At 40.6% G+C, this 18,552-nt stretch overlaps 1 protein-coding gene across 3 annotated transcripts in view; it reads right to left on the bottom strand.

Annotated features, from left to right (window-relative positions):
* The window catches only part of KLHL29 (kelch like family member 29), a 1,407,189-nt gene that overhangs the window by 762,412 nt on the left and 626,225 nt on the right, over nt 1-18,552 (bottom strand). For all 3 annotated transcript variants that reach the window (XM_077488859.1, XM_077488857.1, XM_077488858.1), the window contains one exon: nt 15,520-15,837. In XM_077488859.1, coding sequence (XP_077344985.1) covers nt 15,520-15,777 — 258 coding nt within the window. In that variant the 5' untranslated portion in view covers nt 15,778-15,837. The remainder of the gene's footprint in view (nt 1-15,519; nt 15,838-18,552) is intronic.

Genomic DNA, 18,552 nt, shown 5'->3' with positions numbered 1-18,552 from the left:
CTATGTATTGTTGCGTGCTGCATTAAAAAAGAAAGGTCACATACGCTTTCTGACTCATTTCTGTGTGTTAGTAGCCCATTCATTATAAATGTATTGCCTTGATCAAACAAACAATAATGTACAACATAATCTGTATGTTTTCAAAGTGTATCTATGGCCCAAACCTTTTTAACATGTGGGAGTATGAAAGAGAAAATGTATTTGCTGTTTGTATACCATTGGGGAAATTTCACTTTAAGTCCTGTCCCAATGATGCAACAGGAAGTAAGAAGTCTCCCCAAGTGAGGAGAATTCTCCTCTTAGCCTTGTACACACGGTCGGACATTCCGACAACAAAATCCGTCGGATTTTTGTCAGACGGATTTTGTCCGAAACCGGTGTTGCATACACACGGTCGGACAAAGTTGTCGGAAAATCCGATCGTTCGTAACGTGATGACGTTATTTTGTTATTTTCCGCCGGAATGTCCGACCGTGTGTACAAGGGCTTAGACATCTGGCCCAGGACAGGTATTGCCTATTGGAATATTTCCCCTCCCCTCTCGTGTTGGGGACAACTTTCAATTTTTTGGATTTCCCTTCACTTTCTCTCTCAGTGACAATAGTCACCAGCTCCAATGGCTGCAAGCGAGCAAGATTTGGCAATGTTTGAGGGAGCGTTTCCACAGAGGAGAGAATGTGGACTGTAAATTGGGATCATCTAGGAAACAGACAGAAAGGGAACACTGTGGACATTATGAGATAATAGTCCCTTATCTTTTGAGTGGAGAACAGTGGAAAGCAATAAGCACCATCTTTCCAAAGGTTGCCGAGTACTCTGTTGCCACAAACCCAGTGTGTCATCCTCACACTACCAGGAACCCAACATTACGAGCCTGTTTGAACACTGCCGTACGGTATGTGCGTCCACCCTATCTGGTAAGAGTATTCTACCTTACATCTAAGAATCTCCGAACAAGTGTTTAGAACTGTTTTTTCTAATTACATGTTCCAACTTCAATTGGAGATTGAGGAGAAAGAACTTTTTTTTTCACTTGTATACATCTGTGTGGACTTTTGTGTTTCTCAGAGTGTCTTGTATTTTTGTTACATGATTCATTTCACACCCATCTGTGTGTATGATCTTACTTTTGCACATAATAGTTTGTCAAGCCATCAAATGGCTGGTGTCATAACATATCACATGTGCACCACAATAACAACTACAGATCACACACAGGCCAAGATGGCAGCTTCCTTGGCTGTAACGGTTTAGACACTAGGAGATTGGACATTAGGAGATCTCAGCTCCTCTCATCTATGCACAATAATAAAAACTTGATAGAGGGCCAAGACCCTTCCACACACTTCAAAAAACAAAACAAAAAGGTTTTGCCTAGAGACACACTTTAACGTACCAGCAGTTATAGCCATTTCTAGACAAGGCATCCAGATACAAAAAAATGAAGTCCAAAAAACAAATCAACGCCACTCAGCAGGTACAAGAAGCAGGAACTTACCCAGCTGTGCCCCTGAGTTAGCGTAAAAGTTAAATATTTATGACTGACTGAACCATACCTTTTAAAACCCACCGTTCTGACAATAACACGCTCGTAATTGGCCTCCCAGAAAAGGTTGGAAAGCTATACAAATGTTTATATTACCTCTGAAGGTGGAATGTATTTTTCCACAAAAGCAAGCAAAGCTATTTAGCCGTGTAAAGCGTAAGCCAGCACTTTACATTCTTTTGTTGCAGGGAAAGGGAAAAAAAAAATTCTTCGGGTCAAATGGGCACCTCTGAAACTAGACACAGAAACAGCAGCAATAAACTTCCAGGAAAAAGACAATTGAGAGCTCAGTCCGGAGAGGTTTGCATTTCACTGCAGATTTACTGAAAATGCCAGGACTTTTATAAGGGAAAAGGGTAGAACATCAATGGTAGCTCAACATTGATCAAAAGATCAGATGTGACGACTCAAGGATACAAAGAGAGAGAGAAAAAAAAAAAAAGAAGAATAAAAAGATAGAAAAAGATTAAAAATAAACTACATACAGATGTAACATAATTTATATTAATTATAGATTTTTAGATTAAAGTGGTTGTAAACCCCTGAAACGAAATATGAAAAAAACATACCCTTCTATAGTGTGTTTCTGCATCAATTTATAGTGATTAGTGTGATTTTTGTCTTCTCTTTCTTTCCTTTGCTACCTGCATGAGTCACTTCTGGCAGTATATTCTGACACCAGGCAATCCTGGGAGGCAGCCCGACCTACCTCCAGAACACAGCAGGTGATTGTCAGCTTCAGCAGTGCATGTGTCCCTATGAAACTATTTGGGGAGGGGTGAGGTCCATTCCTTCCACTCAGGTCTAAGATTACACTTAGCTCTGTGTAGTATGGGACATGAGAACCCTGCCTCTTGGATGCTCAGAAACACCCTTTGATCTATATGTACAGTATATACAGTATATTTATATGCGTGCGCCTGGAAGACGCTACCTTTAACAAAACGGCGTAGGGAGGAGAAGCGTGCTGATGTCGCCGTGATTCTGCACTGATCCCGGAAGCAACTGGCAGCAATATTGTAGCCAGCCGGCCAGAGTTGTTATGTATAGGCGCTTTTATATTCAAAGACATGTAAGTGCAATATGGTTATCGTTTTATTAAACAACTGAGAGTATTACGCTATGGTGGTTCCTTCCTTTCTTTCTTTTATACTGGGGGAAACGAGTGGTGTGTTTGTAGGAGCAAAATATTGCCTGAGTGGAGCGTTTAAAAGGATTTACCCTCTTTGCTATTTAAACCTTGGCTGGGTGACAAGCCATTGGCGATACCTGGGCTCATCTAAGGGATCAAAACAGCTGGCAAGCGTCGGTATTGTTGGTGGTGGAAGATCCTTTCTCTCCTTCTTGTGACACTTCTCCGTTGGTGTTGTGTGCATTATCACAGTGGACTGGAAATGGACTAATTAACTCTTTACACTCAGGGATAATGTTTCAATTTTAGGGGTGTAAGCTTTTTCTTATAAAAATAGTTGTACGCAATTTGATATTATTTGCATTTCACCAATATTATATGTTTAATTGAATAATGGTTAATCACTATATTCTCTCTACATTATGCTATATGTATTCGATATTATATAGTTGGTCACTTTTATAGCGCAGCTTTTTTTTGGAAAATATATATGTACTGTAGACAAAGGAAGACTGAAGAAAAACAGGTAAAGCCTCTCTAGGAGGATTTCAGTTATCACTGTGTATAGCCGGAGGCTAGTCACTTTAGTGGTTATATGTAAGGGTTTAATATTACTTTAATAAAAAAAAAAAGTGTTTTTATTTTTTTTATTACAGCTAGTATAAGTATTCTATGGGGTTGATTTACTAAAATTGAGAGTGCAAAATCTGGTGCAGCTCAATCAGCTTCCAGGTTTTTTTTGTCAAAGCTTACCTGAACAAGCTGAAGTTAGAAGCTGATTGGCTACCATGTACAACTGCACCAGATTTTGCACTCTTCCATTTTAGTAAATCAACCCCAAAGTATTCTTCACAATGTATACTTTCATGACAGGTGGACTTTAAACCCTCAGCCAATCTGTATGGTAAATCAACTTTCCTTTAAAAAGGATCACATTTCTCTTAGGATCCTCCCTTAAACTTTATCAAAACTTGTTATATTCAACAATATTTTATTTCCATTATAGGATTATGCAATAGAATATTTACAATAATTTTCTATAGTGGGAACTGTGCTATTTTAAACACACACATAACGCACAAAGCCAGTGGAAGATATGCTCTCTGTGGATGGAATGTTATTATATGTCCCATCATTATAAAGACACGGCTGCCTGCATATGTCAATTGTGATGTGCGTTGGAAATTCTAGCGTAGGGGTCTCAAACTGGTGGCCCTCCAGCTGTTGCAAAACTACAAGTCCCATGAGGCATTGCAAGGCTGACAGTTACAAGTATGACTCCCACGGGCAGAGGCATGATGGGACTTGTAGTTTCACAACAGATGGAGGGCTGCCAGTTTGAGACCCCTCTTCTAGAGAGACCCATAGAATACAAACAATATCATGCATAGACTAGATCAGTGATGGCGAACCTCGGCACCCCAGATGTTTTCAAACTACATTTCCCATGATGCTCAACTACACTGCATAGTGCATGAGCATCATGGGAAATGTAGTTCCAAAACATCTGGGGTGCCAAGGTTCGCCATCACTGGACTAGATCATTAAAGGTACTTTGACCTTTATATTAAAGTCTGGGCATATATAAAAACACCATTTAATACAGTTACAGTATGTACTCATTCAAAAATTATTAAAGTGCATCTCTAGTAAAAAACATTTTAGACTTTTTTTTTGTGACCTTTTGGGATGACTTTTTACTTCCTGTCCTGGAGACCCAACAAGATGTAAGTGGAAATCTTCCCAAATTGAGGGAAATCCCTAAGTAGTTATCATTAGAAGATGTGTCCCTTTTAGAAGATATCCCCTTTTATTTATTTTTTCACTGACAACTGCAACATTTTGGATTTCCCATCACTTCTTGTCATATCTCCACAGCAGGAACAAAAATGGCAATAGAAACCCAAACAAGATTCCAAGCACCCCCTACCAAGCATCAGGCCAACATGCTTAGGAAAGAGCACAAGAATGACCTCACCATTGCACTGCTTCTCCTTTAATATCCAGTCTAGGACCTGGCTGTATTGCTTAGTGCACAGTTGGATCACAAGACTGGCTGAATATAAGTAAAAGTTCCTATGTATTTTGACTATATATTGTGCTATTTGATGTGAAGCCAGCTGCAAAGGGCAGATGTTCTGTCCACATCTGCCCATTTGTGGTATGTTGCCGGAATTCTGCTTTGTCCAGTAAAACACATAATATGCACAATGTCCCACAACACACCTTAAATGCACAGATGTGAAAAGGGCCTTACTAGGCCCAAAATGTTGCAGCAGAAGGTCAAAGACTGGGGGCATGAAAGTGTCATTATTGTTATTTTAGGTTTCAAATGCTCTTTCTAAAGTCACACAAACAAGTGGGGTGGGGAGGCATCTTGAGAAGTACTCACACGAGGGGAAAGGGAGGGAGTGCCCTTATAGAGTGGTATTGCTAATATCAAATAATGGTGTTGTGGGCTGGTTTTGACTTACATTTGGTCAGATCATGGAACCTTTTTCTTCAGCCCTTTTAGAGAATATGACCGTTTTCATACTGAATCCTGACTAATCACTCTCAATGCTTTGGGGTGCCCAGTCCTAGATCCAAGTCAAAGACATGTGGATGGCCAATTCGAAAAAATCCATACTGTTATTAGCAGAGGAGGTCTATCCAGCATATGTTTGCTGGACATGCTGGATGTTTGTAAGAAAGTACAAAGGTTTGCATACAAACTTTCCAAGAGACCATGTTTAAGGCAATTAAAGCTGATTGTTACAGACACAGCTTCTGGAAAAGTCAATCTTCACACCTGATATCTAAAGAGGGGACAGCCTACCAGAATATGCACCATATATGGTGACAATGTTCCTCAGAAACCCACCACTCCAAGCTGTAACAATTTCCCTTTTCCCAAAGGAAAGTCTTCATGCTCTGTGTTGAATACACCACCTGGAAAGGAAAGCCGCACACAGAGGGCATCACCAGGTTCAGAAGATTTATTCAGTCATGTAATCCATGCAGCAAGCCCCTGCCTGGAGGCTGCTGTCCTGAGGCATTCCACCCTTATGGGCTTAATCGGAGTGGTTTTATTTTATTTCCATCAATTTATAAAAATAAAATATACTGCCGAAAAAAAGGACCATTATCCTGGACCTTACTTGAAAACATCCAACATCTCCAGCACCATATACGTTACATGAGACCCTTTGCTACAGGTTTTTTATTTATTTTTTCACACCTTATAATTAAAGTGGAAGTAAATCCCCCTATTGTTTTCAGCCAAGGAAGCTTCCATCTTTGCCTCTGTTTAATCTACAACTGCCATGATGCTGCACATGTGATCAGTTATGACACCAGCCATTGGATGGTTTGACAGTTTGGTTTAGAGCACAACCAATGGGAGAGTTAGGGCCGGTTCACACAGCGGGCGATGCGAGGCGACGCGACTCGCCTCGCCTCGCTCCCGCAAGTCGCCCCCGTTCTGTACAATGGAACCGTTCTGAGAGGAGCGACTCGAGTCGCTCCGACTCAGAAAAAAGGTTCCTGTACTACTTCTGGGCGACTTCAGGGACGACTTGCATTGACTTCTATACAGAAGTCATCTGCAAGTCGCCGCTGAGGTCGCCGAAGGTCGCGGCGAGGCAAGTCGGAGACGCCTCGCCGCGCCTGCAGTGTGAACCGGCCCTTACATTTCCGGCACGTGCTGTAAATGAAACTGTTTTATGGATGGGTTAACTTCCGCTTTAAAACTAAGTTCCACCCACATTTTAAAGCCCTCGCCATCCAGCAGCAGTTTTTTCAGTACTTGCAAATTGGCATATATATCTATTTTTTTATGCATCACTTACTTTAGTAATTCTTTAATCAATTCTCACTTTCTCCTTCACAGCCGTGGCCGCATGTGTCATTTCCGACTTTACAATGTCTCCTGGGAGATGCGTGTCATCAATCCCAGGAGACAGCAGGCATAGATAATCTTCGTAGCTATAACAACAGGGTGGGCACATCCTCCGTCGCCACCCTTTGTTATGGCAACAAGATAATCTTCCCGCGTTACGCCCTGTGTATACTGCGCACGTGCGAGATCCGGAGGTGCATGCTGGGTAGCCAGCAGCACTATATCCCAGAACAGACTCCTAGTGGGCTTCACATTTATTTACTAAACGCATTAAAGTATTCAATGCAGTGTAGCAGAACTGATTAGCAAAAAAAAATAATTGGGTGGAACTTCATTTTAACTTACCCCCAGTCCACAAATCTTACAATCCAAACTTTATTTTTTTAGTTCTTTAACCATTCACAGCCTGCTGACAATGTCTTCATCGTATTCTAACTGCAAAACGCACAAACATTTCTAGTATTCGGCAGGCTGTTCAGTTCAAAGCTGGTCCCATTATACAGTGCAATTTACCAATCAGCAGCAGCCGTATATAATATGTCCGTCACTCCTTATATCTTCGGGCACGGCAGGCTCATCTGATTGACAGATGAGTTCTTTGGGGGTCCATGGTGACTGTTTTATCACCAAAGCTTACTTGTTTATTTGGAATCACAGCGTGGCCCTGACAGGCATAAAGCAACCAGATGGAGTCAGGAGGTTGGAAGTAACGTTCATATCTCTCTGAGCTGAAGAAAGAACAGAGATGTGTCATCACTTTGGGAGAAGACTGAACCATCTGACCGAATGATTGACGCCTTGATTGCTGCAAAACGCAACAATTTAGACACAATTTCATCTTGTAAAAATGCGCAGTATGAACTATTCTGGGTGTTACTTACGTTACACTGACTCTTTTCTCGCACTGACTTTTTTTCTGCTTTTGCCTTCATGAGTATAGATATTGTAAGTATTAAAAATAAATTGCATATATTTGTATCTGTATATTGTACCATTTGTGGGGACACAAAACTTAAACTCCAGGCAGATATAAAAGTCACACATTAACGCAGCTCTGTATTCGCTAATCCACCACTGCGATGCAAGCAGTTTAAGTATCTGCATTTTACAAGGTATTTATTTCTTGCAATTGCTGTACAACAGAGCTCAGACCGGGGGGAAGGAGAAGCAGCACAACTAGTCGACTAAAATGTACTGGAAATTTAGTCGACTAAATACAACTAAAACTAAAATAATTGCAGAAGGCTTAAATTGGGCTAAAACTAAAATGCCATTTCAGTCAAAAGACTAAGACTAATGCCCTGTACACACGGTCGGATTTTCCGATGGAAAATGTGCGATCGGATGATGTTGTTGGAAAATTCCGACTGGGTGTGGGCTCCAGACGAAAAACAAGCTCTGGACTGCCACACTCTTCAGAAAACGACTTTCTTATATTGGAAAATCACAGCTCAACAAACTCAGCGAACAAGGAAAAATTGATGACATTTCGCACTAGCTGTAGTGCTTAATCATAGCTTAATCATTTGCTATGATTAAGCACTACAGCTAGTGCAAAACGTCAGCAATTTTTCCTTGTTCGCTGTGTTTGTTGAGCTGTGATGTGATTTTCCAATAAAAGAAAGTGGTTTTCTGAAGAGTGCGGCAGTCCAGAGATTGTTTTTCGTCTGTTGCTAGTGGTAATAGCCAGCACCTGTGGCTTCCCAGCTGAAGAGAACAGTTTACAGCCTGCATGTGTGCTACTGGAGCGGTGAGATCCCTTCTCCTTCATGTGTGGGCTCCATCTGACTTTTTCCGTTGGATTTTCCGATGCACAAAGTTTGAGAGCAGGATCTAAAATTTTCCGATAACAAAATCCGAGTGCATAAATTCCAATCATGTGTAGACAATTCCGACGGACAAAGTGCCACGCACGCTCAGAATAAACTAAGAGACGGAAAGCTATTGGCTACTGTCCCATTTATAGTCTAGACGTATGTCTTTGACGTCACCTAGTTCAGAATGATCGGATTTTCCGACAACTTTGTGCGACCTTGTGTATGCAACACAAGTTTCGGCCAAAATCCGTCAGAAAAAATCGGATGGATTTTGTGGTCGGAATGTCCGTCCGAGTGTACAGGGCATAAGACTAAAATTAAATCAAAATTTGCTGCCAAAATAAACACTGTTAGGCCTGGGCCCAGCCCTTCCTTCTCTGAGTTGGCCGCTCAGCTGTCGGCTAATTGCCAGCTCCCATCTCTCCACAGAGACTCACCTGTTGATGATATCCTGCTCGTCAGTCCTGCCTACTTAAGCCGTCCAGCCCAGAGGATCTCTGACTTCACCTTAGTCAACATCACAGAGACGCTCTCCTGCATTCCTGTTAAAAGACTTCCTGTAAACGGTGTTCAATCCACACATGTGAGGTATCGCAAGGATTGTCAGAGCGAGAGCAATCATTTTAGCACTAGACCTCCTCTGTAACGCTAACCTGGTAACATTAAAAAAAATTAAAGTGGGAGTAAACCCGCTGTAGTTTTTTTTTTTTTTTTTTGACCTGCAAAGGAAAAGGCATAATGAGCTAGTATGCACCGCATACTAGCTCATTATGAAATATTTACCTTAGAACGAGGCCCCGACATCTGGCCTGATCCACAGCGAGGGAGCTGACATGTTCCCTCGGCTTGTCTTCCGTGTATCGCGGCTCCGGCGCTGTGAGTGGCCATAGCCGCGATATCGTCACTCACGCGCATGAACGCGGGAGATTTCTTTCCGCCAGGGTCCGGCGTCTGCCGGACTTTCAGCCGAGAATCCCCTGTGTGCATGCGCCGCTGCAGCCAGCGGCGCATTGCGAGGGGAATATCTCCTAAACCGTACAGGATTAGGAGATATTTTTTTTACCTACAGGTAAGCCTTATTATAGGCTTACCTGTAGGTAAAAGTAAAAAAAAAATGACTATACAACCGCTTTAAAACATCGCTTATGGAGATTTTAAGGTACCGTAATTTGTCGTCATTCCATGAGTGCATGCAATTATAAAGCGTGACAAGTTTGGTATCTATTTACTCAGTGTAACATCATCTTTCACATTATACAAAAAAATTGGGGTAACTATCTTTACTGTTTAGTTTTTTTAATTCATGAAAGTGTCCTTTTTACCAAAAAGTTGTGTTTAAAACACTGCTGCACAAATACCGTGTGACATAAAATAATGCAGCAATCGCCATTTTATTCTCTAGAGTCTCAGCTGAAAAAAAATATATATATAATGTTTGGGGGTTCTAGGTAATTTTCTAGGAAAAAAATATGGATTTTAATGTGTAAACACCAAATGGCAGAAACAGGCTTAGGCATGAAAGGGTTAATAATTGGTTTGTTGATGCTATCCCAAGTATATATTGTGACATCACATATAATTTCCAGCGCACAGGATATTACATATAATTTTCAGCACGTACGATATGTTTTTGCTCACATTGGATATAGTGATTGATATGTAATAGTTACTGTATATTATGTATGGTTTAAAGAGTAGAAGGAGTTGCACAGCACTACACAACTATTATGAATAATCTGCAACAAAGTACTTCAATGAGAAGTGGAACTAGTGGTAGTGGCACAGAATACCACAGCACCTCCAATGTCCGAGATGTGAAAATGGCTGGAAACAAACATAAAAGAAGTAAAAGCAGCTATCGACTGACCTTGCTGTCATTATTGTCACATAATGTCACCTATTAGCTTCCATGGCTACAGTATGAGTTGCTCATACTGTGTAGAGGGGATTAAAACACTTCATGAGCTAAAGCGTGGGCTGTTCTGCATTAACCACTTACTTGTATTACATAAAAAAGCATTAAGAATCTTTAGAACATGTTGCAAAAGAGTATTTGAAAGGTACAATTACAGAAGGATTATTTCCCCCCATACATGGAAGGCTTTTTGTGTTCAAAACAAATTATCTGTCTCTGTTTTCGAGATTCAGTTCCCGCTCTGGGTTTTCCACGCTGTTCAGGAGCATGGCACTGAGCTGGGTTTAACAATCTTTTCAGACAAACTTGTGCTATCACAAACGCCAGTTGGCATAGCTCCCAACTGTCCCTGATTTCGAGGGACTGTCCCTGATTTGGAGCAATGTCCCTCTGTCCCTCATTCCTCATTTGTCCCTCATTTTGGTCTGATTTATATAGATGTATATAAAATGCACTTTTTATCTTTTAAAAAGTGTTTTCCAGTGCTAAACCTTTCATCCGATTTCTAAATTGCTGCATTTGTAAATTCCAAAAGCCAATATAAAGGAACAGTCGTGGTAAAAAAAGCACTTGTGGTTTTAACCAATCTTGTTTTTTGTACAATTCTCCTTTAAGGGGGTGTGGCAAGGGGTGTGTCCTATGCTTGCATACTTTTGCTGATAGGCGTCCTTCATTCCCATCTCAAAAAGTTGAGGGGTATGCAGCTGGGAATACATTGTGGGGTGCAGGACACAGAAATGCTAAATGATCTACCTTGTTCATGGATTACACTAGGTGGGTTGGTGATAATAGTAGCTCAGCTGGCAAGCTTGGCTTGCCATACTTGTTTCAGCAGCAGAGGGTTCTTCATGGCATTGAAACCAGGAGTGGGGGTCAAACCCAGCCTAACTGCACTCAAAACACCCAATAAAACCACTTTGGAATAAGGTCACCATCTCCAGAATTTAAGAAAAGCCACCCTGTAATTTATTACCTCTGGTAGGTGGTGGCTCTTTACTGTCTTGAGGAGCTTCACCTGTGTATCTGAATCTGTAGGGTGAGGAGCACCTTGCACAGAGAATCATGCACCTTGGTGGTTATATTCACATCCTTATTGATATTCATAGAATAATACAACCAATGCATTTCAGGGGTTTGGGGCTCCCCTTCTTTAGAGCTAACACAGAAAGTAAACAATAAACAACATCCAATGCACTACTGGATCCATTGGATGGAAAAATTCTACAAAAAATAGAGAAAGAAAAAAAAAAAAAGGAGAGGCTGTGATGTAAATTAAACTGGTAACACAAGGGCATGAAGTTAATTTTTTACACCAGACAGATTCCCAATGAATACACCAGATCCTATCATAACAAGATCATTTTGCAACTTGCATATTTGAATATAAACCTGTATAAAGCTTTAGGTCTCCACTAAGGCTTCTGTAGCCATGCCCAATGGGCTCCGCAGTGGGTGCAGGCTGGGTAAAGAGTCCATCCTGACTCTATGTAGTCTATAGGCAGAAAACGTATCATGATCGCCCCACACTGTGCAAGCCCGTTGATCACAAGTAGTAGCAGACTCAGCCCAGTTCTGTCTAGGCCTTATAAATTTCATCCCACCCATGTGGCTTAGTCATGACTAAGCCCTGTGGGCGGGGTGAAACACGTTGGGAGTGTTGCGTATTTGAATATTACATTTTGCCTCCATTGGCTTTGCTAAATTACATTTTGCTTCCCCTTTCCATGCCTCTCTTGACGTCAGCAGATTCATAACTTGACAGGAAAGCCACCTGCAGGTGAAATTGTGTATTGTAACATAATGTGGTGGAGCAATATTATATTTCAAGGAACAGTAATCAACACGAATAAAGCAAAAGAACAACGGGAAATGAAAATCGCGTATTAGTCCTATGCGGGAGGAGGAGTAATAGACAAAATGTAATTACATTTCTTATAACTGCAAGTTGTGTTACCGGATTTGACATGGTATCAGCCTCTTGCAGTCCCTGAATAGCAGAGCTCAAAGCAGTACAAAGAGCCAATCAGCTGGGATGCAGTGCTCATATGCTAACAAGGAGCATGGTGAGAAAAGGAGAGAGCAGAGTAGCACAAAGAAGCTCATCGGTCTGCTGTTCCTCCCCTTACTGTCCTGTCACAGGCTAAAAATCAATCTATTAGCATCTGAAGTAATGTTATAAAGCAGGGGTAGGGAACCTTTTTGGCTGAGAGAGCCATAAATGCCACATATTTTAAAATGTAATTCTGTGAGAGCCATACAATATGTTTAAAACTATTTCTTTTTTTTTAATCGACTAATTTCAATTATAACTGTAATATCCACGTCATCTCCCCCACTGTAATATCCACATCTCCCCTACGATTGTCTGCTTGCTTACCACTACACAGGCAGGCAGATCCACAAGCAGGTGAGGTGGGTGATGATGACGTCAGCGCGCCGGGTGTACCAAGATGGCCGCAACTCCGGAGCTTGGCCAAAGCTGCGGCCTTTCCTATGGGCTCAATCCACGGATCGGCACACCGTGCAATCCACAGATTGAGAGGTGAGAGCCAGATGCAGCCATCAAAAGAGCCATATCTGTCTCGAGAGCTGTAGGTTCCCTACCCCTGTTATAGAGTAATAAAAGCTGTTCATGACCATTGTCAATACACAGGTTTTCAGACTCCATATGATCTTCTCTATGAAGTGAAAAAATGTAAAGCCTAATCACAATTTCACACCTCCCTATCTATTTATAGCCTACATGTGTGATGATTTCAGATTACATTTTTGCTTGAAAATGCCTTAGACTACACTCCCCCCTCCAATGCGCTAAGCTGGCAGAGCTGAGTAACAGTCACGCCCCTCTGCATAAGTGTCCTAATGCAGAGGTAGAGAAGGGGTTTGTCATACGCGGTCTTTTACTGACTGCTGTTTTCTGATTTTACTGAATCTAACTGCACATATCTAGACATCCTGCACAACAGGAAAGCAGAGTACAATGCCTATATAACTGCACATCTATTTCTGTGACTTCAGTTTGGCTTTACATAAGAGGAACCAAAACCACGAAATCCCAATGGCTTGGCAATGGCAACATTTTAAATTAAAATTTGTTTTACATAGTTTCAATCACTTCTACAACAACATGATCTTGCTTCATATGAGACAAACATACTTAAAATGTAATATAGTATCCACGCTAAGTAAATCTTGGATTTTAATTTCCCAGCCTATCAAATTAAATGTTTCTGCTTTAATCATTTCAGGTTATACTCAGCATTTCCTATCAAGCAAGTACAACATGATTGCTTTTTCACAATCAAAACCAACTCTAAAGAAATAAATGTAGCGGTACGTTCCTAACACTCATTACAACTGAAAAAGCAGCAAGGAAACATCTTCCAAATTACAGAACAAGTCCAGTTAAATTTTACTAACAACTACAGGATATACCCTGAGTTGGATAAATGAGAACCTTCACAGACAACTCTAAGGAAAGACTACGTTTCCTAATGACTGCCACTTAAATGATCTCTTACCAAAATGTGCCAATATGTCACCATGATATTACACAGACTTTTATCTTAATTATTTAAATTTGCTTTATTTTTTATTTTTTTATTTTTTGTGGCTAAAACAACATTTGGCAGTCCAAAAGATAATATAAAGCTTGCCATAAATGGATCAAGATATGGCTGGTTCAGCAGGAACCGGACACATTTTGATCTGTCTATGGTTAGGCTGGTTGTACTGAAGTCAATCCATCGACTGACTACAGTACAACCAGCCTGGCAGTTTTTTTCCCATCTGATCACTGACAGTGGATATGGCCGTGATCATTGTATTCTGCCAATGAGGAAGGCTTCCTACGCTATCCACCGGCAGAACAAAATGGCGCACTAACTGTGTTGATGGGGAAATCAAGCAATTTTTTTCACTTCAACCCGTTGCTGAAGTACAGAAAACTGCATAATGTATGGCCTGCCTAACTCTGTACACCAAAGTGGAACTTTAAACGTTTCTTGAAGTGCAATTTAACTCAGTATATGTATGGCTTTCCCCATGGTCTAAAGGTAAAGGTAGTATTTAGCTGTCAACTATTTACAAAGATTGATTTTCCAAAGACAAGACAAACCAACATCAGAATCAGAGTAACATTAGAGGATAAGCCCTCTGAAAGCTTTAACTTCAGTGTTAGATAAATGCTGGCAAACTAGGTGCCTTTACCTCTTGGGGTCTGTAGAGTCATCTTTCTACCTCTTCCATTCCCAGCTCCATCCACCCTCCCTGTTCTTTACAAGATAATTCCACTACAGAGCTGATAACCCCTTTTCAAGAACTTGGGGTCCACATGATATATAAAAATGTAATAAATGATCCAATCTACCAGGATCCACATATAAGTCATAGCGTTTTAGGCAGAATCACTCTTAAATAGGAAAAAGTGACAGGGTCTCCTAAATTCAAACTCCCAACCCACCTTCACATTGTCATAGATTTCCCCTGTTGCTTCATCATCCTTCACAGCCAGTGCAGAATAACTAGTGTTCCAGGTATGAGAGAGTATGTGTGCCCAATCACTAGGCCTAAACAATGTCACATGACATAGGGGACACGCCATCACCCCTGTGTTAGCTACAATATCAACTAAGCTGAAGCTTTCACATGGAATTTTATGGTTGCTATGACAGTGGAAAAAGGGAGCACTGTGAAGGAGGTCAGAAGTGGGTATTAGCAATTACCCACTTCTGACCCACCTTTACCCACTTTGCCTTGAATGGGTAAAAACGACTTGAAGTCAATCTCAGAGGAAAGGTAAAATGCTCCCTTGCAGTGGGGCTGCCCCTGCATTGCAGGTGTTAAATAGGTGTTAAGGTCCAGGGTGCGGTTTTACTTACCCAATTCTCCACTCCCCCAGGCAGTCAGCAGTCTCCTCTACAACCCTGCACTGCAATAGTGGACTGCCCCTCAGGGTCCTCACATCTAGTTCAGGATTATGGGGTCTGCACTGACATTAAGGAGGTCAGATAACCTGTGACCACCTGAGGCAGTGGGGACAGGTCTAGCAATGTGGAGGAAGCAGCTTATGAAAGTGAAAAATTGGTTATGTAAAACTAGACCTCTTGACCTAAATGAGCATTTAACCCTTGTAGTGTGGGGGCAGTTCCAGGGCAAGGGAACATTCTCTCTTTCCTTGTAGTCAGGTGGTCCCTTCTCATGCAGTAATTTGAAAGAAACACTTCTTACTTTGGATGCAGAAGCAGAAGCTGGATTGCTGGCATTGCTCGTCACCGCATCGCTGCCAACCGTGGTAGCAGCAGTAGATGTTGGCGTAGGAAGACGAGATGGTACAATGGGCAGAGGCAGTAGTCCAGGCCTGTTGTTGCCATTTCCATTGACTGTACCATTGACGTTACTCGTGTTCATGTGGTTGCCGTTTGAACTCCACTCCCATCTCTCCCAGCCACCGCAAAAGTCCCTTTCGAAACGGCTGTGCCGCGACATCCTCACCACCGCCTCGTGGGCAGCTGCCTCCCTCTTCAGTCCTTTTTCTACAAAGAGCACCTGAAATGGAAAAGGAGGATTATATAAACCTGAACAGTTTAAATGAGAAGGCTTATTTATAGGTGAGTTCTATATGATAATTGATATGAAATCGCAGTATGCCCACTGAGTATAATGAGGGGGAAAAACTCTTATTTCCTTTACTATATAGCTGTGTAATTATTATAAAATGAAAGTTCGCTCTTTGAAAAGCGAAAAAAGAAAAAGTTCAGAAAGCAACTTGCGGCAATTCCTGCTGTTTTCATTTAGAAAATAATAAATCCTAAACCAATTACTCTTTGGTTGTCTTTTATAGCGGAATTGTAAACCACTAGATTAACCGCGTCGCTGGTATCGAGAGACAAAAGAGTCCATGATAGAACCCCGGTTACATTTAGTAAATACAATTACGGTATGGATTGGCTTCCACGGTATAACGAAGGGGCATTCAGCACTATAATATGGTAATGGCTCTATTTTGTTATCACCGCAATGTGGTCATTACCGGTCTGCATACTACCGTATATATTTAATCATTCTCACAGCCACTGTGACGTTCATTTAAAATTAACTGTGAGACGAGACATCTGGTTTATTTTAGCTCATTTGTAACAGGAACAGCAAGGCAGACGTCGTAACTACTGTTTATTAAAACACAATTATCACTTAAAGGGTCGGTCTGCTAAAAAGGCAGATTTTGGTCATAGCTAAGGCTTGGGGAGATTAGTCACCTGTTGGCCTATTAAATGCCCTGATGTCTGGCTGCTCCGATTCCACTCACTGGACTTACTCCCAGTAGCTGTATTTCTCAATAATTGAAGGAAAAATATCAAAGACAGTGGAAACACCTGTTACGTAAAGCTCAAACAGTGCTAGGGAATAAGAGCCTCTCAAGTTTTTACTGCTGTCTGTGTCCCCATGGTATCCATCTATCTCCTTGTCTATCCATCCTAAAATAATCGTAACAACTTCTCTCTTTTGTAATTATTTTATTCTTGGAAAATAAAAGTTCTCAGACAAAGTTATAAAAATCCATTTATTTCTAGAATAAAATAGCATTCTTAGTATCTATCTATCTATCTATCTATCTATCTATCTATCTATCTATCTATCTATCTATCTATCTATCTATCTATCGATCCAGGGCTTATTTTATCCATTGCCCCCATCTTCTCCCAGACTCCTTAAAAGCTCCACCATCTTACACATGTCTTACTTTTGTTTCTGTATTAAGTTGAAGCACCCAGTCGGCTGTAGTACCTCTACGAACACTGTAGTTGGTTCCGCCTCTCTCACAAGCTGTCACCTGTAAACACAGAAACCGGACTTCTGTGTTCACAAGTGATAGTGGTGAGCAGAGGGCCTGAGCCAGAGGTGGTGGAACTGAATTCCACCAAGTTCCAGCTCCAAAAAATCTCTGTATCTAGCTATCTATTTTATCCTTAAAAGTTCTCTGGGAAATTTATAAACATCTATAAAGGCCAGTAATTTTTAGAATGAAATAGCATTCTTAGTTCCTATTTGTACCTATCTATCTATCTATCTATCTATCTATCTATCTATCTATCTATCTATCTATCTATCTATCTATCTATCTATCTATCTATCTATATATCTATTTTATCCTAAACATTATCTGGCATGTATCGAAGCCCATCATTTCTAGACTTAAATAGCATTCCTAGTATGTGTCTATGTAGGTATCTATGTATCTATGTATGTATGTATGTATGTATGTATGTATCTATCTATCTATCTATCTATCTATCTATCTATCTATCTATCTATCTATCTATCTATCTATATATCTATTTTATCCTAAACGTTATCTGGCATGTATCGAAGCCCATCATTTCTAGACTTAAATAGCATTCCTTGTATGTGTCTATGTAGGTATCTATGTATCTATGTATCTATCTATGTATCTATCTATGTATCTATGTACCGGTATGTATGTATGTATGTATGTATGTATGTATGTATGTATCTATCTATCTATCTATCTATCTATCTATCTATCTATCTATATATCTATTTTATCCTAAACGTTATCTGGCATGTATCGAAGCCCATCATTTCTAGACTTAAATAGCATTCCTAGTATGTGTCTATGTAGGTATCTATGTATCTATGTATGTATGTATGTATGTATGTATCTATCTATCTATCTATCTATCTATCTATCTATATATCTATTTTATCCTAAACGTTATCTGGCATGTATCGAAGCCCATCATTTCTAGACTTAAATAGCATTCCTAGTGTGTGTCTATGTAGGTATCTATCTATCTATCTATCTATCTATCTATCTATCTATCTATCTATCTATCTATCTATCAGCAATAATAGCTATCATTCATGTCTGGCTGTGTATGTTTCTATCTACATCTTGTATATCCATCCATAAAAATATTCATAAAAAGTTCTCAAAGTTATAAACAGGAATAAAATCTATCCATTTCTAGAATAAAATTGCATTCTTAGTATGTTTAAATAGAACAGATGTCTCCACCCCATGCTTCCCATATGTACAAGGGAGACTGCTGAGAATTTGGACATGATCTATACCCGGTAACTTGTGTACAAGCCCTGAGGTGGACTGTCTTAGCACAGTTGTTGCTTCTGCTCACGGCATAAATTGCCGAACGGAATCCAAGCCCAATGAGAGCGGCAGAACACACAACAAATGGCAAACTTCATTTAGCTCTAACGTTCCCATCCTACTTACAAGGATCA

Source organism: Lithobates pipiens, unplaced genomic scaffold (genome assembly GCF_037356315.1).
Source record: "Lithobates pipiens isolate NorthernLeopardFrog02 unplaced genomic scaffold, aLitPip1_a1.2 Scaffold_18, whole genome shotgun sequence".
In the NCBI taxonomy this organism is placed as follows: domain Eukaryota; kingdom Metazoa; phylum Chordata; class Amphibia; order Anura; family Ranidae; genus Lithobates; species Lithobates pipiens.
Note: the sequence above shows the minus strand (reverse complement) of the source record. Positions and strands in the feature narration are given on the sequence as shown.